Source organism: Hipposideros armiger, unplaced genomic scaffold (genome assembly GCF_001890085.2).
Source record: "Hipposideros armiger isolate ML-2016 unplaced genomic scaffold, ASM189008v1 scaffold_621, whole genome shotgun sequence".
In the NCBI taxonomy this organism is placed as follows: domain Eukaryota; kingdom Metazoa; phylum Chordata; class Mammalia; order Chiroptera; family Hipposideridae; genus Hipposideros; species Hipposideros armiger.
This window is the reverse complement of record NW_017731971.1, coordinates 234,955-259,168: the sequence shown is the minus strand read 5'-3', so window position 1 is coordinate 259,168 and position 24,214 is coordinate 234,955. Positions and strand designations below refer to the sequence as shown.

The window sequence follows — 24,214 nt, the reverse complement described above, 5'->3', positions numbered from 1 at the left end:
CATTTCTCTGCCTTCTTCAAAATTTCCACTGTCTTAGAAGCTCATGGTGCAGTTGCACTGTTTCCTCCTGACCTCCTTTCCCAGTCACTCCCTTATTCCCTGAAGACTTCAGCTCTGGCTCACTGTTCTCCTTTTCATCCCTGATCCTTTCCAGATTTTCAGTGGCTTTACAGTTAATGTGGATTACGCACCTCACACCCTGGTCCCATCACCCACCTGGATCTATTCTTCCGTCCCTCACAACCACCAACGTCCATGATGACAACATAGACTTTTTCATCACACGTATCTGCACTATGAAATCTTGAATTCAAGATCTCTATCTACAATAACCACCTCTTGAACTAATTCACTTACACTAACATCGCTACTGTAATAATTCTTTGACCTCATCAAGACCTCCAGTCCACTCAGCAATACCTTTTTCACTATCCAGTACTCTCCTCCTGTTTTCATTCCCCCAAATCCTGGTTGAGTCCAGCTATCAGCCTTCTCCTCATTGAATCTGGTGCAGCTAAAGGTTGCTGGAGAAAACCACACAACTAGGCTCAGAGATTGTGTTTTATTTTATTTATTTATTTATTTATTTTTTAGCTGAGCCATCCAGCCACCTGTTGGCAGCTCAGCGGCTGCTCAGCTCGGGCTGACTCGAACCGCTGTTGCTCAGAGCTCAAACTCTTGAGCGAGCTCTTAACCAACTGAGCCACTCAGCCGGCCCTTCAGGGATTGTGTTTTAAATTAACGACCACAAAATTCTAGTGGGCACTCAGTCTTGCCAATTCTACTGGTACTTACATTTCCCTAGTAAATTTGATTTCTAGCCCACAAGGAGATAGTTTCACGATGTTTTCTCCTTTTAGAGAAACCTTAGCTCATAACTTGATATCATGTTTTACTGAGAAAATAGAAGTACTCAGACAAGATGGCCCCCATGTTCTCACTAGCAGAACTTAAAATGAAAGAGTGCAAAGGCTCCTATCAAAGGCTCCTCAGCAGGTGCTCCGGGTCCTCTGAAGACGTCACTTCTGCAGCGCTTCCTCTTTCTCTTCTGCATTATCTGTATCTCCTTCTTTAGAATTCTCATCAGATTACATGTATGCTCTAGAATCTCTTTTTCCCAGGAGCTCACAATCTCTCCTAGCTACCGTCCCATTTCTCTAACCCCTTCATTCAAAACTTCTTAAAAGTGTTCTATACATCAGTGATCCCAATTTTATCTTATATCCCATAACCCTCACTAATTTGGTTTCCAACCTCACCGAAACTGGGGAATAAGGTCACCAAAGACCTTCATGTTGCCAGATCTGATGGGATCTTTACCTCTCAGAAGACTGGACTCTGGTTACCACTTGACTCATGCTCTCCTGGTCTTCCTCCCACCTTTCTGCCTGCTTCTCTGCCTCCACATCCTCTACTCAGTGCTTGGTTCTGGGCCCTCTTCTCTTCTCATTCTACGCTCGCTTCCTAACTGACCTTATTTAGTCCCGTGGCTTGAAATAGCATCAAAATCTTGTAGACTCCCAGTTTTGTATCTAACATTTCCACTTGGTTATCTAATAGACATCCGCAATTTAACAACAGACCTCTTGATTTCCCCCCAAAGCCTGAGAGTTATTCCTGACTTCTCTCTTACCCTTGTCTCATCAGCCTACTCCATTACCTAAGTCTACATTCTCTCCCAGCCTCCTTATCCAAACCACTTGCATTTATTACCTGGACTATTGTAGCTTCCTCCTAAGCAGTCTCCCTGCTTCTATTTTTTGCCTTCAATAATCCATTCTCCCCACAAGGTAATCTTTTAATACATAATTCAGTTCATGTCACTTACATTCTTAAAGCTCTTCAATGGCTTCCTAGGACATTTAAAAAAAAAAATAAGCCTACAGGACCCTATGTGATCCAGCCCCCGCTTTCTTTTCAACTTCTTATTTCCTCCTTACTCACTGTGCTCCAACCACACTGGGTTTCTTTCTGTTCCATCAACTTGCCAAATTCTCTCTTTCTTCCGGATCTTTGCTCTGGTCTCCCTCTGCTTGGGATGCTTTTTCTCCTCACCGTTATGTGACTGGCTCTTTCTTGTAATTCAAAACTCATCTTAAATGTCACTTGCTCAGAGAGGTTCTCTCCATCTAAAGCAGCCCTCCCCACCTCTACAAAGTTACTTTGTAGCTTATTACCCTATTTATTTCCTCAATAGCACTTATCTCATTCAAATTATACCCTTTATTTGCTTACTATTGGGTTGTCGGAAAAGTCATGATGCGTTTTTGCAACAAAAAACAGAAAAAATATGTCGTGACTTGTCCGACAACCCAATAGTTTACTGTCTCTTTCATGTAAGTTTATGTTCCTTGAGGACAGGTACCTACCTGTCTTTCCTGTCACTTGTATTTCACCAGCATCTACAATACCTCTTGACATACGGAAGGTACTCAATAAATAAATGTTATATAAAAGGATGAAGCAATTGAATTATTAACTATATATGTATTGAGGTAACAGTGACAAATGCTAGTAGATACTGACAACTGATAATAGTGCATTTTGTTGGAAATGCATAATTTTGAGCTTTGTTTGGAGAAATGAATCACCCAAATTAGAAAAGTTTGCTGTCATGAACTAGTCATACACAATGTACTCTTCCAGTGATCTCTGGTGTTCCTTTAGCAATAAATAGCTAATTTCTTATTCAGTAATTCTTATATGAAATTCATAAAAAACTTAATACCTTTACTTTTATTATAGCAATTAGAAGGCTATGTTAATAGCGTGATGTTGTTTTTCATAAAGCCTCTAAGGTAGGTGAATAGCTGCCCACTGAGCTGACATCTCTGAACCTTGATGCCAAGGTCCTTAAACATCTTGTCTGAATGAGTGAACTCTCTGAATTTAACCCCCGATGTTCTGCCTCTCGACCTCGAATTTATTAAAAGGTTTTTTCCTGAGCTTTTTTTTTTTAAATAGGAACAAAATGAAAAAATATACTTTATCACATAAAAGAGTCATCTCTGCACCTCAAAACATTATTCTCCTTTCAGAAATTATTTTTATTTATAAAACAGTATTCTTCCAAGGTTCTTAGATTATGATTAGCTGAAATTATGGAAAAATTATACCAACTGTAACAATTCTCACATCAACTGATCCAATAGGATTCAGCTACATATATTAGGCTCTTTATAACATGTGGTGCCAATAAATATCATTTACAATTAGGTAGAATTTGTGTACATTTAAAATTTTAGGGTGGCCTAAGTAAGTTGTTCTGGACAAGTTTTGTTTTTATTAAAACTAACAAACCACTGGCTTAAAGTGACAATTAATTTCTTCCTTCAGCTAACACCCAAAAAGAAAGCCATCCTTTTCTTCTGTGTAACACATGGACTTTGTTAATTAGGTCTCGGGCTGTATGCTGGCCACATTTGGCAAAGTCCAGTCCTTACCAAAAATAGTAACAACCTGCTCCGCCTGGCAATCAAGCAGCACATCTATTTTTGGCTTTAATGTTTGAAGCTCCAAATGCTAGATGCCATGGAACCTTAAATGGCAAAAGCAACCTGGTCTGATAGTAAAGGACAGAACCTAAGTATGTGGGATGCTCCACAACACCTGTTTCTTTAACCCAGAAGGAGTAATGTTTCAGGTTTAGCAGGTGAATTTATAGCTAACCTTGACACACATGAAACCAAAAGACTCTTAGAGCTGAAACAACAGGGGGAGGAGGACGATAGATTTGTAGTTGCGGTCCCTTTCATTACTCGAAATTTCCTATTTTCTTCGTGTTTCTGGTTTTTATTAATATCTTTATATCTTACCTGTCTCTGAGGGTGCTGGGGCCTAGATAAGGGTACAGGCTTTCCTTAAGCTTTCCTTTGATGAGATGGTCCAGGGTCTCATGGAGGAAAGGCTGATGCTGAGTATAGACATTTTCTATTCCCTAAGACAGGGGAAAATGGTTCTTATGACATTTTTGAGAAACTTGCAATATAACGGTTTATGATATTCTTATCAGAAAAGGACATGCACTCAATAGAGATTTCATGGGATAGATTCAAATAGGAATTTTAGGAGAATTTTATGGTTAAATAATCTAAAAAATGATTTTCATCAATTAGAAATGTCCCAATCTCATGGTAAGACTGTAATTTAAGGCTAGCTATATAAAGGAATTTTTAAAGTGAAATTGCTTAAATCCTTTATCATCTTCACTGACTCTCCTTTTGTGAAAATGTTATAGGATAGGCAGAATAAATCAAAGGAAAGGATTATGTAGAAAAGGAGACTAGACACTCAGGAAAATGAACAAATTTCAGGAACGTAAGAAAGGCTAGCAGATTAAAGCTAAGTTTTCACCATTTTAAGAAAATAGGTCAGTATTTTTAAAAGATGTACAATGGTTTGCTTCATCTTTATTTTCCTTCAAAGAAAAACTGCCTAACAAATCTTAAACAATAAACAAATGGAGTAAAATAAAAATGACTAACAGAACTATCTTTTCACTCTTGGGTATTTCCTGGAAATATCTCGTTATTCCCTGCACAGCTATTTGGACCAATTCAGATACTGCTCCAATATAAAGAGCACTTAAAGAAAAAGCTTTCAGGAGGATGTCTGCTTTAATTTCATTTAATTGACACAGTATGAAATCAGCAGCAATCTGAAAGTTACTTTGAAGGTCATATCCATTCACTCTCAGCCTCAGGGGCTTCAGTGTTGCCACTGAGGACAGCAGAGAGATGTCGTACCTTCAGTCCTTTGAGGAACTGTTTGGTGATGGCCACAGCATCCTTGGGGCTAAAGAGGTCACTTCCTCTGACCCGCTTGCCACCATATTCAACAACTGCAGACACAAGCTATAAAAAAAGAGAAACAACCTCTGATTGCCTGGAGATCAGGAAACTCATTTCATTAGAAAATAACTTGATTAAGGAAACGAAGACACGAGAGGACAGAATTACACATTTCTGTGACTACAGACAGCATGACATCATCGGCAGAGTAAGACAATAAGGATAACGTCGGTTCCTGTTGGGTGGGATTAAGGTGTCGGTCTGGTTACCTTCCGGTGTTTCTCAGAAACTCCCTTATTCCTGAGATCCATCATCAGTCCGGGGAGGCTGTTGCTGCTGTGGCGCTCGTAGTGGAGAGCATAAAGCATCACCAGGCGAGCGGCGTCAAACTCTGTCACTTTGGGGTTCTGCAGGAGCCTCTTTACATTCTGAAGACAGAGAGAGAGAACTGATATTTATCTCCCCTTCACTTGAGTGATGTACAACATCTCAGGTCTAATAGGTATTGAACGGCAGGGATACATCTGAGGTCATGACTAAGTTCACTGCTCTGGCAGTGGACATAGTTTCACTGGCAGGTCATAGTTTCAGCAACTGTCTGAACTACAGAAACGTAGATGCCTCTTGCCCAAGATAAGAATTAAATAAGGAAATCAATTCCCATTGTAATTGCTTTAGGACAAAAATGAATTTAACTACGGATAGTTCTTTTCTTTCCTTTGAGGAGCTGGGCCAGGGTCGCATGTAGGCAAGGTTGCAATTTCCTTGCTGAGACAAGAACATATACGATTTCGACCGCTTCCATCAGTACAGCACACAGCAGAGCTGACCAGTTGACTCGCAAAACTCGACTGCTTTCTCTTAGCATTAGTGACTGACCAGTGAAATGGAGACAAGTTGGTAGAATTTTACAAAGGAGGCCTGGCTTTATCTCCAAGAAGCATCAGATGTAACAATATGTCTCAATGCTGTTTACAGGGATGTGAGTATGTAAACAGCATGTAATCTCTCAATTGAATAGTACTTATGATCTTAAGAGGGCAGGTACTGACAGCAGAGGAAGCTAGATGAAATCATGTTTAGGTTTTGTCAACCCTCACATTAAGGGACTTCCATATAGTATAGATTTATATTTAGTCTGCAGCACAAGTTAATTCAAGCCAGCAAATGCTATTTGAGCCCCCTCTAGGCATAAGGCACGATGCCATCACTGGAGAGGGCAGAGATGAATCAGAGACAGTTTCTGTCCTCAGTGAGTTCGCAGACAATGGGGTCCAGGGGGTGAAACAAGTACATTCTGCTACAAAGCATGTTTCTTTAACGCACTTGAGGTCTATGAGGTTGGTAATTATGGGAATGAGGGTCAGTTTCATACAGAAGGTATACTGATTTATATGTAATTTTTCCAGCATGTTAGTATTTAGAAGAGACTGGGGACAAGCTTCCTCTTTAAAGAAGAAGTTCTACCAATGTTAAGAAAAAAGAGAGGAAAATCCTACTGAAGTGTTTTCTGCAGGAAGTAGCTGGTTTTGTAGCTTTAAGGACTGCTGTACTTTCCACTATATTACGCTATCTGGAGAAAAGGCAGGTGTAAATGAAAAAGGATGCAAAGATACTTCTCTGTGTTAAAAAGCAAAACAAAACAACCCAAAACTGACTGAGATCCCCATATTGTATTTTCAGTTTTGATGAAACTAGTCTCTATGAGAAGCAGATGTTTTTGAGACCTTATGTCTTGAAGAATAAAACATGAGCCCCAAGAATAAGGCCCCAAAGGATGGACTGAGTATGTTTCTGGGTGCAAATGCCTGTGGAGCTATAACTCTGCTAGGATTTTTATTAGGGTTATTATTTTTAGTGGGCTCTGCTTACAAAGTTGCATAATTTTTTTTTTTAGTTATATAGATTTTAAGCAATCTGTTTATAACCCTATTTTCCCATAGCCCTTGTTTATTTTTTAGTGCATGATTTTGCAGAATGTGAGGTTTTCCGGGAACACATATATGGTATTATAACAGAAACATATGTATGGAGAAATACAAATCAAAACCCCAAAACTGAAAATCAGTGTAGTGGGGGGAAACGACACAAAGTGAAGAGAAGTACCTCTGGTTGCTGAGGAACCAAGAAAGTCTTCATGAAGGGGGTGACGTTTGCAAAATGCTCTAAAGAAAGGAATTAGTTTGAGAGACTCAAAGAGGCGATGCTGTTAACAGAAATGTGGAAATCAGAGAACGAAATGGGTTGGAATAAAAGCCTTGGGAGGGTCCTGGATTCTGAGGACGGAACTAACATCTGTATGGTACTTTACAACTTACAAGATACTTTCACATCCTTTATCTTCTTAGTACTTCACAACAGCCAGGTCTAATGTCTAAGAACTCTTCTGCTCACACCAAAGAGGGACTGTGATGAAATGGGGAACCTCCCAGTTTGCTCTTCTGGGTGAACATTTCACTGCCATCATTTGTAACGGATCAAAAAGGAAGACATTTCTCTCCTATAGATTTAAGCCCTGTGGTCCTAAGAATCAATCTCCTTACTTTTTTCATTTTGTGGTAGCTTTTCTACAGAGCAGTCACTGAATACCATCTATTTAGACTATCTGTTCAAATGTTCCACTAGTGTCTACTATAATATGAAGAAATTTCAGGGTATAAATGATCATTAAGTGAAAACACACAATTTCAAATGCATCTCAATTAATTTGGCCTAAGTCGAAAATATCTATTTGGGATCTCTGTTGTCACTTTTCTTATAGGTACAATGTTTCATTGCCTGCCCTTGCAGTCATTCTTTATACCTTCAAATCATTCAATTTCTAGCTGACCTGTCTTTGTACTTTTACGCAAATCTGAGATACTCAAGTGACCATAAACCCACAAAACTGGTATGGGGATAAGTCAAAGACTATGTGCAGCAATTAGCTTTTACCCTTTCTGCTTTCTACCTACATTCACTTGTATCTTGACTTGGCTGTTTCCCATTAAAGAATCCACCGCTATTCCTTGAGACTTGATACTGGTATTTAGAGTCCCTGACTTGATTCTTAGGTCTCCCTCGAGGACTTGGTCCAGAGATGATCCAAGATTACTTTGAGTAAACGACTTTGCCTACTTCTGAGCCCTTAGGACCTGACCCATGGCTTAGGTCAGTGTTCCGGCTAGACTTACATATTTTATAATGAAAAGAAACTTGTAGGTACAAGCTGAGTTCTTTCTTATCTTTCAGCTATGTAAGTCCTTAAAGAAGCAAGGCCTTTTTGTCTGCCTGGATCCATTACTCTTTGACTTCCTTTTAAACTATTTCCCCCATGGCTGCCTGACTCATCAACTTGACTCACAGTGGCATGCATTATATTGAGATTCCAGGGTACTAACCAGAGAAGAGGAGGCAAAGTATCCAAGAGATCTCTAATTAGGTAGCAGATATGTGCTACATGGTGGCATTTATCTGTTGGAAATATGACTGAATTATATAATAAACTTTTTGGTTTCTCTTTTCTAGTTAAAATTCCATAAGCCTTGAGACTATCAAGAGAGAAAAGCATACTGTCACATACTAACAATGGCTGAGGACAGGACAAAACAGAAAATTATTGTCTGCTGAAGGAGATAGGATTCAAAACTGTTCCACTGAATTCTAACATTCATGTAGGCCAAGTCAAGGAATAGGAAAAGAAAAGCAAAAACACTTGTCTTTGAAGGTCAAGTTTCAAAAAGGAGCTAACAGTCACTCAAAAGACATCAATCCAAAAAAAACAATTCTTCTCTAATATTTAGAAATTCTTCTATAGTTTTAGGATGAGTACTTTTCTGTTTTCTTTTCCCAAAACGATGAAGAAGCAGCACGACAAGAAAACACTTTTATAATGACCACCTGCATTTTAAACCAATGTACAAATTACAGATGAAGTCAGCAACTAAAGTTAGTCTCCATTTTTTGCTTTATTTTAACCTAACGAACAGGATCTCCACTTCGTTATCTACTATCACATTAATGTGGTAAAACAGTCAATGAATAGCATTCTAAGCCAAAAGATTCGAGCAGCAAGATGCAATTGGCAGAAGCCTCAACATACTGATATGATTTCAAAAATGAGTCTAATCTAACTGTTTGAGAGAATAGTGTTGTAGGACTATAAAAAGCTTACCTAGGAAAAATGACAGACAGTAGGCAGACCCCAATTCCACAGACTGGTAAATACATCTGAGGCAGTATTGTTTTTCTTAATGACTGGTTAACATGAAATTTAGTTTTGCTGTAGATAGTCTGCTGGTCAACACTGTTTCTGAAACAGTGGCTAAACATTGGTTTAGAGAGAAAAGGGTCATTTTTACTCTTAATTGATGAAAGTAAAATTATCAGCTGTAGGTGTCCCAAACAATTTTCTTATGATTTTAATGAGAAAGGAAAAAACCAAAACAACAAACAAACACTTCTGAAATCAAGGAAAGAGATCCAAGGTCATGAGTGGACTAAAAAAACACGTCCTAGATGCCATAACGAAAATAGAATGTACCATCAAATAAAAATACTGGTATTGGTGACAGTTAACGCTTGTTGAATGTTATAACAGACAAAAAGAATAAGACTTAAGTGGCTAAGAATCATTTTCAAACCCAAGCAAGCCATCAAAGGCCCAAGCTCTTAGCCACTACTCCATACCGCTTCAAATAGAACTTTCTCTTCATTTTTCTAACGAATATTTCCTGAGTCTCTACTATGTGTTATTAATAGAATGATTTGAGATCTTTTACCCCAGGTCAGGAAAGAAGGATATAAAATAGATTAGGAGAACTTCCAAATGAAAAGTTGTGATACGACACCACAGGTGTGTATGGGGGGAAACTTGTATACTTTTTGAAAATGTTTCTCTTCATGGTAGGAAAAAAAACTTCCTTACTAATCAAATGAATCTTTTCCGAGGCTATGGATATGTTTCAGTGGTAATACACTGCAATTTGGTTCTAGTGAAATTCTTTCTAAATCAAATTTTTGTTAGGCTGTAGAATAACTGGTTAGAAGTGGCAGCAATTTATGGGTTAATTTTTGGCAATAAATGAACTTTTTTTCCCTCATCATGTTACAGTTACTATTCAGTAAAGCAGACCCCATCTCTACTCAAAAAACCTCAATTCATTGCTCCATGACGTATTATCATGATCTAAGGTCAAGCCTAGGAATGCTATAACTCATCTAGGGGTCAGGCCCCTGGCGTCTGCTCATTGTCAAACAAAAGTTCCCTTTATAGACTATTTAAATTATGTTGCCAAAGAAATCCTTTGTGATGGGGGAGTCCAAATCAACTGCTCAATGTAAAATCCTAATATCATGGGCAAGAAAACCTTCAAAGGATAACTTTTTAAAATATAAAGTGTATCAAAAATAAGTCATATTTTAAAAGTACTGTCTTTCTTTTAAAGTGAAAAAATAAGATTTCAGGCAAGGTATTACAGTAATTTTTTCTAACTGTTTTACATATGGTAGAGAGATACAAATAAAGATATTAAAATTGGCTAGTGGTTAAGTTTGGTTCTATTGTTTTAAAGAGAGAATAAAATGATAAAGAATCATAAGGAAATGTAAATTTAGTCATAGGACAAAATTTTGTTTTCATTTAATAAGAGAAGAAAACTCATTGAGAAAAATAAAAAGTTTTCATAGGAATACTTCTATTAAGCCCACGAAACAACTATAAACTGTCTTTAGCACCACAGTTCAAAGTAAATTGGTCAAGTTAAATAGATTGTGATACACCTTTACAAAGGAATACTATTTAGTGATTAAAAAGAATGAGTCCTTAGGCTCTGATCTGAAACAGTTTCTGAGATACATGGTTAAGTGAGAAAGTAAATGAGAACTATGTGTCTAGTATGGTATCTTTTGAATTTAAAAAGAGAGAGACACAGACAGGTTTGCACATAACACAGAATAACTGCAAGGATGAATGTGAAACTAGTAAGAGACTCAGTTTTTACTATATATTTCTTTCACCAAGTACTTACATTATCTATTTAAGAATCAGAATTTAAGATAATTAAAAACTAAGAAAGTCAGCCTAAAGGTTTTTTATGAAGATTTAAGAATATGGATAAAATTAAAAGTGACAACAAAAGTACTTTTCATAAATATAAAGCAAATAGCATCTTTAGGATTTTCAGAATGATGGTGTTTTCAGAGGAAATCTTGATAAACATTTATTTAAAAAATCAAAAACCAACAACTGCAACTATAAATCCCAGTAGAGATTTTGGTATAACTAGAGCCACCACAGGGGGGTGGATTTTTGTCTTTGGTTGTACCATATATTTTACATATTTTTATTGAATTCTCATGCCAGTCTAAGTTTGAAGTCATTATCCCTGAGGCTTGGGCAAAGTAAGTAATTTTGCCAAAGAAACTGGTATGTAGAGGCGGGCTATGAGCCAGGACAGACAGTCTGGCTCCAATGGCCGTGTGGTTTCCATTATACCACACTGGCTTTATTTTTATAAAATAGAACTGCAGCAGGGAAAGAAAGACAGAAAGTTTTAGAATATTGGGCTCTTATTAATTAGGAAATGTGCTTCTTATAATAAGTGGCTTAGAAATGGCTGTCTCCTAACGGACATTTATTCCCAAGTTATTTGCTGTCAGTGATACCACATTTTGTCATTTCTCAGGAACCTGGGAATTATCTCAGATTTGTTCTCTCTTGTTATCCTTCTATCCAAACTGTCGCTAAGTTCTTTTCTCCCTCTGAAATGTCTCTCAGATTTGTCCTCACTGTACATTTTTACTACTATTGCCATGAGTCTAAAGCCCTCTGACTTCAGTGTTTTTACCTGCAAAGCATCGTAAGTAGATTAAATTTCCTAAATACTGCTTTCATCATATCGACTTTCTACATAAGACTTCTTTGCCTATCTCATTAAGTACAAATTCCTCTTACAAGCTGTTTCATAGACTGGTTCCTGCTTACCAATTCAATTACGTCTATTTCTCTTCCACACCCGCTCTCCAGAGGTCAAACTCTTTATTATTTTCTGCATACTTCTGCATCTTTGTTTTTGCTGTTATCCCTGACTGAAATCCTCCTCCAGATTCTATTCATTCTTTATAGTCTGTCTTAATGTCACCTTCTCTAAGAAACTATTCCTCAGCCCGAGCTGAGCAGCCGCTGAGCTGCCAACAGGTAGCAGGATGGCTCAGCTAAAAAAAAAAAAAAAAAAAAAAAGAAACTATTCCTAATAACCTCAAATCTTACTATAGTCAGTATCACAACTTTGACTTAATTAAATGTTACCTTGAAACACTGCCTAATTGTTTCTTATGCTTTAGTTTTGTCTCTTCAACTAGGCTGTACATTTCTTGAGGCCAGGGTCTGATTATGTCACTTTTCTTCTAAAATTCTCTGGTAGCTCCTATCATTTTAAGGTTAAAGCCAACCTCCTATCAAGGCCCTCACCTGGCCCCCATATGTCTTTTTGGCTTATCTCATCCCCTCTCATCTTGTACCTTGGCATTACATACATTGAAATTGTTCTGTTCCCCTAAGTTGTTTTTTTTATTTTTTATTTTTTTTTTATATTTCCATGCCTCCATTCTCTCTGCTGAGAATTTCCCCTTCTTTTCTCTAGTCAGGGCACTCACCTTGCTTATTTATTTGTCTAGACACAAATCTAATGTCATCTTCTCTAAGATGTTCTAAGAAGCCTCATCCTTAAGACAGTTGTCCTTCCTCTGTATTTCTATATCCCTTTGGAAATACCTCTAGAGCAGCATGTACTGCATAGTATTAGGATTCCTGGTTTAAATTCCTTTCTCTCCTACTGTAGTGTGAGCTCTCTGAGAGAAAGGATGGCGTCTTATTCGTCTTTGTACCTCACGGCACTACATACATGAAGCAGGTATTCACACATTTGGAATGAAAAGCAGGCGTTCAATAGTAAAAAACTCTGAAAATGCATTTTAATACAATTGTATCTTCTAAAATCTTCCTAACAATCCTGTGAGCTAAGTAGCATCATATCTGTTTTACAAATGAGGAATCTGGCTCAGAGATTAAGCCAACAGCTCCAGGTCACAAGGCCAGTACGTGGTAAGCCAAACACTAAAATCCAGGCCTTCTGATTTCAGTTTTGTATTCTTTTGAGTACATTAGACTGCCCTCATAAATACCCAGTAAACGGCCTGGACACTTTCGGATCGCACATTATTCTTTTCCTGTGGCTCTTATCATGTATCTATCTTAAATACTATTAATTTGTGTTCTTGTCCCTACTCCTATTAGACTATAAATTTCATGTTGGTGAAGAAGGGTTACTTGCCTTTGTATCTCTTGCTCTGCCTGGCACAGTGCCTTACACATAGTAGGTGCTCATCAAATTGGACTGAATAGATACCTGGAGAGCACTAGAATGGTCATTTTGACAGGCCAGTTCTTGCTCAACCTCCGAAACCTCCAGCAGATTCCGCTCACCGACCAACCGGGACAGCTCTCCCACCACTGTCACGTGCTTTGATACAGTCCCAGACATCTTCTTGAACTGTGGGTAATTCTCAACAAAGGCCTGCCATGGGAAAAACATCAATTGGGAGTTCTATTATTTCTTGACCAAGGATAGGCATGTATGAAGAAGGAAAACAAACAAACAAACAAACAAACAGGGATTGTCTTTCTGCCCACACTAAGGCATCTACAGCTTTTGATCACGTGGCACTTTGTTATGCCTTAAGAAGACAAGAACTGATATATGTCCGTAGACTGAGTCTTTAAATAGTCCAAATATGACTGAAGAATGGAAAGAAGTATATGGCTTATTATGAAGTTTTCACTATATTAATTCCTAAAGAGAACTATTACAGAAAATAACCTCAAATGAAACAAAATGAATTCATGTAGAAATCAGACCCAGAATATTCCAGAAATGTTGCTGACACGAATAGTTCCAAAGTCTTGCACGTTACGCATCCATGTACATGTTCAATTTACCTTCATGTCTGCTATTGATTCAAGTTTTTGCTGTTCTTTTGGTTTCTTCTTCTGAAAGTCTTCCATGAGGTTCTTTATGTTGCTACCAATCTCAGCAAAGTTCAGGTACATATTCTGTGAAAAAGGAAGTTGGAAACACAGTTCTGTCAACTAGTCTGACTTTCAGACAATTTAAAAGAAGAACCCTGAATGCCGTTAGAATTGAAGGGCAAGCAAATTCCATTATAATTACCAAATCTGGACATCGACCAGGACACTGGTGATGAATACCGTTACTATTCTCACAGAGGGCTACAGAAGGGAGGAAGCAAATAAACGGGGTTCTGATTTTAAAAGTATAAAACCAAGCATGTGATTTCCATGACAAAAGTGTTGTTAAAGGGTCAGACTCCGAGTCTCCTGCCTTCCCCTGGGATGCAGTTTCTCTACACGATGCCTCTAGCATCCTTCCACATGAAACCCCATGCCTGCTCTCATTTTAACAGGTCAGTATTGACCTTCTTACATAAAAACAACTAAAATCAATTGCAAAACTTTAAAACCACCTACGTTAGCATAGAATTCATCATTTTCAGCAGACAGGACCACCTCTTTTAAGTCTTTACTGATCCCCGGCACTCTGGAAAGATCAATCCGATTGTTGTTTATGCCCAGTAGTTCATGGACCATGGCCTGATATGTCCACTAAATAAAGAAATATGACAAAAAAAATAATAATAATTGGTAACTGACAAAACATGGAAATAGTCAATGTTCAGAAAACAAATAAAAACTGATAACATTCTTAGACACTTGTCTTCTTTACATGGAGATTCTGTATTTATTAATACCTTGTGCTAGACTAAGCATTAAGATTGGTTAAACATCCAAGAGTCAAAATACTTTTAGATTTCACACTTTTGGAAGAAGGGCAGCAAGATTAATATTCCTGATAGGAAGAAAACAGATTAGATCTATCATTAGCTCCAATTTTTGCCTGTGAATTAAGAGTATATTTTTGGCTTCTCAGATAGGGTTATATTGGTACTGCAGCTACAAGCTGTACCATTTCCTGTAGGCTTCTGTGGTTTTCTGCAGCACCAGAAGTGTGTTCTTGCAGATCTGAGTGGTGCTATATTTATCCCAGGAACACTAATATTATCAGAAACAACCTTGTGAGTTAATGAAAACACACATATTCAGAAGCTTGCCTCTGAATTCATTTTAGGTTATGTTTTTGCTTCTTAGGAATTGTGAAGAAGGATTGGTTTCCAGCCTTACAAATGCAATGTGAACTTACTTGGTAAAACTGGAAAGGAGAATCCCCAAATTCTGCCTTCTCACCATTTATGGAGAATGGGTTACTTTTAGTCATAGGCCCATTAGACAAGACTAAGTACAGTAATACCTTGGTTTGTGAACAAAATTCGTTCTGGAAACAAACTACTCGTATTGCAAGACATCACTCATTTACCACGTTAAAATGTATTAAAAATGTTTGCTTGTCTTGCAGAACACTTGCAAACCATGTTACTCGCAATCCAAGGTTTTACTGTATTTTCCTGGAAATTATCCTCTAACTCTAGAATCTAACTGCAAGGAATATTTATATGTGTATACTTCATCGTAAGCAATTTAGATTCATTAAGAAATAATTTGAGGTTATGAAAGAAGGTGTTTTATTTCCTAAAATATCTGTCAAATGAATCCTCGAAAAAGCAAGTTTCGTTAGGGCATTTGAAATAAGTACAATAAAATGTTTATGCTTCCGTAAACAGCATCCTGTGCACACTTCTGCCATCAGCACTTACTCTATAACTAAATTTTCTATTTACTTCTCTCTCCATTGGACCATGAGCTCTTTGAGGGCAGAGACCGTTTATCTCCAGGACTTAAAACTGTACCTGGCACGTCACAGGGCCTCAGTGAAATCTGTTGAATGGATGGTTGCTTTTCTTTGGGAGGCAGAATCATAAGCAATCGTTTCTCTTTCTAAGTTTTTATATTATAAAATTTCTTTAGCGAACATATATTACATGGAATTTTAGGAGTAGAAGGCTATCGTATCACAGAGAAGCTGCATTCCACAACCCCATATTTCCCCAGCATTAACATTATTATAAGCTGGGAAGAAACTGAAATACAGACTATGCCTTTCCCTGCAAGTTCAAAGTCATTATTCATGAAGTATCTACTATGTGCGAGGCACTGTGCTTGTACTTGCAGAAGAGCAAACACTGGTAAGACACAGTCTGCCTTGGAAGACGTATAACCTAGGAAAGTGTGAAAACAATCCAAGGTGCCACAGGGCAAGTGCAGCACGAGACATGAGAGAGACACCAAGTTCCACAGTAACTCAGGAAAAAAGAACAGACTGAAAGAAGAAAGGTCTCCAGCAGATATTTCAAGTGGTTTTAAAGGAGAACTTTGATAGATGAAGTTGGGAAGAGAAGGTATTCCAAACACTGCAGAGTTTAGAAAGAGGTCACAGCATGAATGAAATGATGGCAGAAAACTACATGGCATGTCTGCTCAGTAGTGAGCTATAGGCTTTATACAGGGTTGGGCCCATGTGGGATACCAAGTTCAGGAATTTGTATTTAACCCAGTGTAAAATGGGAACCAGTGAAGATTTTTAAGCCAGGAGTAATAGGATCAGAACTGTGCATTCGGAAAAGTAATTTAAGAACATTGTCTCTGTGAAATATATTAGAGTAGGAAGAAATGCAGAGTGGGAATTAAGTAGATGACTATTTCAGTATTCCCACAAGAGATTACAGTCTACACCAAGGTAATGGCAGTGAGAATGGAAAAGAGCAGACACACACAGGGAAAGTCGAATCTACAGAACGTAGAGGTTTTCCTGGATCAGGGGTAGGAGCGGAGGCAGGAAGGATGAGGGGGAAGAAAGAGTCAAAGATTACTGTGGCTGGAAGACTAGTGATACCAAAACACCAGGAAATACAAGGCAAAACAAGAACAGCTGAACATAAGGAGGCAAATAAGTGTCCCATGCTGTTGATTTCCACGTTTCCTGTTTTATGACTCCCACTGAAATCGTCCTTCCCTTTTGCTAACAAAGGGCTCTGCACCTGGTTGAGCAGTGGGGTGATGGCGTCATCGCAGCGGTCCAAAATAAGTAGCAACGGAGGAACCTCAGTCCGACGGAACTCAAACAGTTCATATTCTTTAGTTATCACTTGCTGTGGGTGAGAGGGAAAGGTGGTTTGGTCAACCAATTAGTTGCAGATAGAGATGATATAAATAGGAAATTAATGTCTAAAAACCACATTTAACAAGAGTTCTTTGCCTTTCATAGATCTTGTATAAAAGGATTCAAAAGCTTGACAGAGTTTAGTAGCTAGCATTCTGTTTAAGAGGTTAGGATTTGAAACTATTTCACAAGTGGATTAATTGGATCAAAAGAAGTGAGGTAACTTGGAAATGTTTCTTGGAATAAAGCTAAGCGTTTTGGCTCCAATTTGTTGCTTTTGGTTTTGAATGACAAAGACCTACTTTGTCAGTAAATCTAATACACAATTTCTTTGGTTGTAGATAAAATATTCCTTTAGTGTCTGAAATATAAGGAAATGAATGGTCTTGCTGTTTGGGAACGAGGGGTAGAGAATGCCATACCTTAACACATTCCGCAAGCCTCTTTGCTGCCTCTGATGAAAGCTGATAACGAATCATGGGACATTTCTTCAGAGATAAAAGGAGAGCTGTCAGTCCTTGAGTTGTCCTGGATAGCTGGGCTGGATCCCAATTTCGACCCTTTTTGTTAAAAACGTAGATTCAGAGAAAATATTGAATTTTTTCTTACAAATCCAATTACTTGCTGAATTAACTCCCACCTGACAAATAAACTTAAAAAAAAAAAATCCTTTCCTTCCATACCTGGCAGCAACCCAAAATATTGAGGGAAAACAAATGTGGATTCACAGCAATGTAATCGCCATAAAATTCCTGCAAACAAAGCACCAAGATGAGTCAGTCATTCCATAAGCTCTAACTGTATCATGGAGTAATATTTTCATATGTGATATAGCAAATTTGAGGAAATGCAAATGTAAAAGAGATACAAAAATTGATCAGTTACCAATTGAGTAACAATAGTCAATGTGGGGGAGTTAATAATTATAAAACAGCATCAATAATAAATCTTTAAAAAAACAAAAAACGAAGTTGTAGAAGTATACGTACTATGTTTCTGGAGACCTCTACGTACACTTATCAATTCGTAAAAATAAAACACTGCTATAGAATATACGATGCTATTCTCAGATGAAAAAGAACTTTGCTTTCCAGTGCATTCTCATAAGGGAGAATATGACTTAAAATAATAGGTCATTCTTTTTTATTCATTTATCACCTAGCACATCCTTCTGAATATCCAATGCTTGTTTCTTTGCTGCTCTGAATTGTGATAAATGTATCTGAGAACACTAAACTGTTTAAGGAGGAAAGGATAGCATGATATATTCTAATGTAATGAATTATATGCACATAGCACGCAGAATAAATATTTAGAGGTTTCCAAGTTTTAACCTTAATGACAAACATCTTATTATTCTCAAAGCAAGATAACCACAACCAGAACTTTAACAAACCTCCTTCATATCCTTTACTTCTATTCTCTCCCAGGCATTCTTAGGCTCATAAAACTATCACAGGACCAATCTGACTCTGTCCCCAACCCTGTGAAGCCCTTCCTACCAATCAAGTAGCATCCAGTACCAGTCCAATCTCATTCCCACTGACACCTTCAATTCTGTTCCCATCAAATTTGATACCTCTTCTACACTTTCTAAATGTGAGTACAGTCTGGTGCGGTGCCCATTTATTGTGTCTGATCAACAGCTTCCCTTTTTTTGAGATGCGCCTTCCTTATTTTTAGACTCAATCTTTGAAAAGGGCCAATAGAAAAGATGCGTTAGGGGACCAGTATGTTTACCTGAACCTCAGCCACAACTTCCTGTTCATCAGCTTCAGCTAATGACTTCACATCACTCTTGCTGATCACATTACTGAAATCTGAAACAGACATATGAGTTGTGGTTGACTGAAAGGAGACCATCTCTGCTGCAATAGATGTAAATGGGCCTGATCGTTAAAGCCTAATGACTACGTGAGGTTTACTACACATTGTAGTATACGTCAAAGTGGAACATCTTCAAATTGTAGTGAGTAGCACAAATAGGTTTAAATCCATAAATTCATAATAATACTTAAAAAACAAAAGGACCACCATTGTAGGCATTGGAGGATGCTAGGGAACAACATCTGATTTTGAAAATAACAAATAAAGGGAACTGAGTAAGCTTTTATCCTTTTATATACAAACCGTACCACCAGATAACCAAATAGTACATGAGGGGAAATTTCCCTTTATAGAAATATCCCAGCTACAAAATATGAAGGAATGATAATGACAGAATCAAAAACGTCATCATTTTTTCAACCCCTAATGAATCAACAGATGGACTAGGCATTGAGCCTCAACTACTGCTAATATCACAATAAAAGATGATCAGAGGAAGAACTCAACACTACCTATGAGGTATTCTTGCCAAAAAGAAATCAAATCTGAATCTAATTACCGTATTTTCCCATGTATCAGACACACCCTTTTTAGAAAAATATGGGGTCTAAAAACTGGGTGCGCCTTATACAGTGTTTGTAGATTTTTTTACAGTGATGAGGAGTTGTATGAATTTTATGATGAATAAAACTTGAGTTCAATATGTAATACATTTTTTCAAATTTCGGGCCCCCAAATTAGGTGCGTCTTATCCATGGGGAAATACAGTAAGCCTCTATAGCCAAGTACCAATTTACAGAAACTAGAGGATAGAGGAACATTTTAAACTGTAAAGAACATGTTAAACTACTCCCTGGGGATACAATCAGCAAGATCCAGGCTGTAGGAATTGTTGACAGAACAATGTAGTTTCTTCAATAAATAAATTGCACAGGAGAGAGAGAACCTATAGAAGAATAAAGAAACTTAAACAACATACCAACCGATAGCAGTGTGGATGGAGCTTACTATATGATCTTGATTCAAACAAACAGTAAAAAAAAAAGGCATGAGAATTTTAAATTTGAACACTGACTGAATATTTAAAAATAGGAATGATTTTTGATTATTTGGATGTAATAATACTATTTTAAAAAATGAGTCCTTATCTTTTAGAGATGCATACTGAAATGTGTATGGATCAGAATCATATGATGTCTTAGATTTCCTTCAAAATAACGTTGGTGGGGAGTAGATGGAAGTACAGCTAAAACATGATTGACCATGGAGCAGTAATTGTTGAAATTGGGTGATGGGTACATTGGAATTTATTTTACTACTCTGTCTACTTTTATACATACTTTAAAACTTCCATAATAAAAAGTTTTTTTAAATAAAAGGGTAAGCCTTTTTATTGTTGTACAAGATATTCAGTAGATATAAAAATACACAAAAATCGGGCCGGCCGAGTGGCGCGTTGGTTAGCAGTTGGCTTGGAATGCCAGCTCTGAGCAGCAGGGCCCCGGTTCGGATCCCACATGAGGGCCAGTGACACTGCCCTCTACAGCTAAGATGGTGAACAACAGCTCAACCTGGAGCTGGGCTGCCGTGAGTCGCCGGCGACAGTGTAGGCTGCAGTGGGGCCAGCCGGCAGCAGGTGTGAGCTTTCTTGAGCTCCAATGGCTGGTGACCGATGTGCCTCAGCCAGGAAGACTGCAATGAATACCAACATGGACCAGTGAAGCGACGTCCTCCACAACTAGGCTTAAGAACCAAAAGGGCAGCAACTTGTCTATTCCCCTCCCCCAATTCCCCAATAAAATCTTAAAATATATATATACAAAAATAAAATTATTTTAAAAATGAGATGAGCAGGCCCGGTTAGTGCTAATATAAATTGTGTTGAAAGTTTATAATGAATAAAATTACTATATACAAACTCATTTTAGTTTATTTCAATCTAAATAACTAAATAAGATTGTGAAATTGATTGCTCCACCCAAGAAATTTCAATAGTCTACTTCTCATAGGCTTTAGTGCTAACTACTTTAATATACATATTTTTTCTTCTACTTCATAGATTTACAGCTCAAATCAAACAATCTTTAAAACCAGAACAGTAAATATTAGATTTATTATTCATTACTAATTTTAACCACTGCATTAAAGAAGTCTCTTTAGAGGAAAAAGGAGTCTTTTATCTCATAACCTATTCAAGTTTTAGCTAGAGTCACAGCAAAAGAGTGATTCTGTTTTATGTCCACTTAAATTTAAATTTAGCAGCGCAGGGACTCTCCTCTCCCCAACCCCAACCCCCACATGCATGCGCACACGTACATACAGACTAAAAACTACTGGGGTGACTACACATTTATCAGAATGGCTAAAATAAAAAACAGGGACAACACCAAATCCTTGTGAGGATACAAAGAAACTGGATCACCTGTACTTTGCTAGTGGAAGTGTAAAATGGTATAGTCATTCTAGGAAACATTTAGCAATTTCCTAGAACACTAAACATGCAACTACCACATAACCCAGCAATTGCTCCCCTAGGCATTATTTATTACAGAGAAATGAAGACTTATGCCTGCACACACACCTGTACACAAATGTTTATAACAGCTTTATCTATAGTAGCCCAAACTGGAAACAACTCAGATGTTCTTCAACAAGTGAAGAGTTAAAACAAATTGCGGTACATCCACAGGATACTACACAGTAATAAAAAGGAATCTTCTACTGATACATGCAATGACTTGGATTAATCTCTAACGAATTTTGCTGAGTAAAAAGGCCAATTGCAAAGGTTATATATGACATGATTCCCTTTATATAACCTTCTCGAAATGACAAAATTACAGAAACAGAGAACAGATCAGTGGTTGCCAGGGGTTAATGAGGGGGTTGGAGGGAAAGGACGTGGCTATAAAAGGACAAGATGAGGGATCTTTATGGAGCTAGAAGTAGTTTGTATCCTGACTGTATCAATGTCAGTATCCCGGATGTGACAGAATACTGTAGTTATTTAAGATGCTACATCTGGAAAAACTGGGTAAAGGATATATGGGATCTCTTTATTAATTTCTTACAACTGTATGGGAATCTACAGTGATCTCAAAGTAAAAAGTTTAATTAAAAAAGAAAACCTGTGACTATTAGCTGAAAAACAACTAGGAAGACAGAAACTAGTAAAATTGCCAATGTTTACCTCTTGGGGTTGTTGTAAGAGCTGAATGAAATAATACATAAGTAAGAAAGTCCTTTATAGGGCCAGCCAAGTGGCGCGTTGGTTAAGAACTGGCTTGGGATGCCAGAGGACCCCAGTTCGGATCCCACATATGAGGGCTAGTAACACTGCCCTCTACAGCTAAGATGCTAAACAACAGCTCGAACTGGAGCTGGGCTGCCGTGGGTCGTCGGCTGCCGTGGGTCGTCGGCTGCCGTGGGTCGTCGGCTGCCGTGGGTCGTCGGCGGCAGTGTAAACTACAGCTCCTGCTGCAGTGGGTTGCCATGGGCTACCGTGTGTAGCCAGCAGCCAGCGTGAGTGGCCAGCAGCCGCTGTGAGCGGCCGTCCAGAGGCCGGTGACTGATCTGCCTCGCCTGAGAAGAGTGCAATGATGGTACCAGCTTGGGCCAGTGAAGCAACGTCCTCCACAACTAGACTGAAGAACAAAACAACAGCAACTTGTCTGTTCTCCTTCCCCAATTTCCCAATAAAATCTTTAAAAAAAAAAAAGTCCTTTATGAAATACAAAGTCTTATCACAAATGTTAATTTTTGCTACCATTATTCAATTGCAGTCTACGCTGAAGAGAGTACGTATGTCGTAGACTGTAGTCTAAACCCTAAAACTCCAAAGCCTTCAAGTAAGCTTTAACACTTCTCAAATGCCCTACATACCGAGTGTTAAGTTGTCCTTGGTTTTAGAAATGGCACCACATAAACTATACTAACCTATAAAGGTCAATAATGACATCTAGAGGACAACAGATGTAACTTCCAAAGTAGGATGTATTACACCAAAAAAAAAAAAAATCCATATAAATTGTACAGTAACCACAAACCTAGTTTATTTCTAGGTCTCCGCTCCCATACCCCCCAAAAAAGTTATGCACATAAGAGATATCTACCTGATGACTTGTACTTTCAAGTATTACATAAAGTAGCAAAGAGATGTGGCACGTTTTCATCTGGTATGTAAATTAAATCTCTGCCTTTCCAAAAAACTCAAGTATATCCTCCCTCCAAATAAATAAATCAGCTTGTATGGCTCAGTTCATAGAAGTGTAAAATAGGAATAAGTATACACTTTTTTAATGTGAAATTTGGCTACTTACAACTTTCGACTTAGAAAGAATTTTGAAAGGCAAAGTAAAACAAAGAAACTTTTTACCTAAGTGATGAATGATGAATGGAAATCACATTTAGCTTTCTGAAACAGAATGATAGCTACAAGACTTTTAAAGCTTTGAAAGGACATTAAAAAAAAGACTCTTATAATCATGGTTTCAGTGAACTTATTGATGATATGAAGTACCCAACAGAACATACTAACTAGGACACAATTACATGATTGAATAGGTGAAATAGCATACTTACAAATAAAATATATACTGTATTTGGGTCTTCGGAGCTCCTGAATCAGATAATCCACATTCTCCTAGAAAAGAAAGAACAAACAAACAAACAAAATATGAGAATTACTTAAGTGAAAAAGTAATAAATATCATCCACTGATTTATTTAAGTATTTTCTAAGAGTCGACTGTGCTGAGGTCTATATTACAAGTGGGTATGTTGCGGGGCGGTGACGGCTGGGGATGAAAAGGAGATACATTAAATATAATGATCAGGAATCATATATAATATTAACTAACTGTGTTACCTTAGCCAAATGAAGATTAAAAATATAAAGAATACAGACACTGAAATACATTATAAAATTGATAATAATTCTGCAGATTTGTCTCAAATCTGCTTGCCTATAAATTGTATTCATCTGATCAAAATCCTAGACTATCAAAATGTGTCTAGTTCTTTAAAAACCAACATTCAAGAGAAAATACAGTTAATTATATTCACTTGGGCTTTTAACTTATTGGCACCGAAGACTGCACAACTGCAATGTTTGTGAAGTATTTGCAAACAGCAGGCTAAGACCTTTTCTATAATTACAATATTTTAAAATAAAATATGAAATTTAGAGTAAAAAACAGTTGGTTTTTATGGTCAAAACATAAGAATTCCAATTGCATAAGATAATAATGCAGGTTTTATCTAGTTTTTGATACTATAACACATGGCTAAATTTCAATATAAATTTGATCTCCAAACGATGCATGACATAAAATATCATTTTGAGGGCCAGCCGAGTGGTGCGTTGGTTAAGAGTTGGCTTGGGACGCCAGCTCTGAGCAGCAGGGCCCCAGTTCGGATCCCACATGAG

At 37.6% G+C, this 24,214-nt stretch overlaps 1 protein-coding gene across 1 annotated transcript in view; it reads right to left on the bottom strand.

Moving 5' to 3' along the window:
- VPS45 (vacuolar protein sorting 45 homolog) overlaps positions 1 to 24,214 on the bottom strand; it is a 56,661-nt gene that overhangs the window by 28,549 nt on the left and 3,898 nt on the right. Inside the window, exons 3-13 of the mRNA XM_019625344.1 lie at positions 23,369 to 23,429; positions 18,701 to 18,780; positions 17,644 to 17,712; positions 17,383 to 17,520; positions 16,839 to 16,949; positions 14,317 to 14,451; positions 13,768 to 13,881; positions 13,178 to 13,345; positions 5,060 to 5,218; positions 4,746 to 4,853; positions 3,816 to 3,937 (exon numbers count right to left, since the gene is read on the bottom strand). Coding sequence (XP_019480889.1) covers positions 3,816 to 3,937; positions 4,746 to 4,853; positions 5,060 to 5,218; positions 13,178 to 13,345; positions 13,768 to 13,881; positions 14,317 to 14,451; positions 16,839 to 16,949; positions 17,383 to 17,520; positions 17,644 to 17,712; positions 18,701 to 18,780; positions 23,369 to 23,429 — 1,265 coding nt within the window. The remainder of the gene's footprint in view (positions 1 to 3,815; positions 3,938 to 4,745; positions 4,854 to 5,059; positions 5,219 to 13,177; positions 13,346 to 13,767; positions 13,882 to 14,316; positions 14,452 to 16,838; positions 16,950 to 17,382; positions 17,521 to 17,643; positions 17,713 to 18,700; positions 18,781 to 23,368; positions 23,430 to 24,214) is intronic.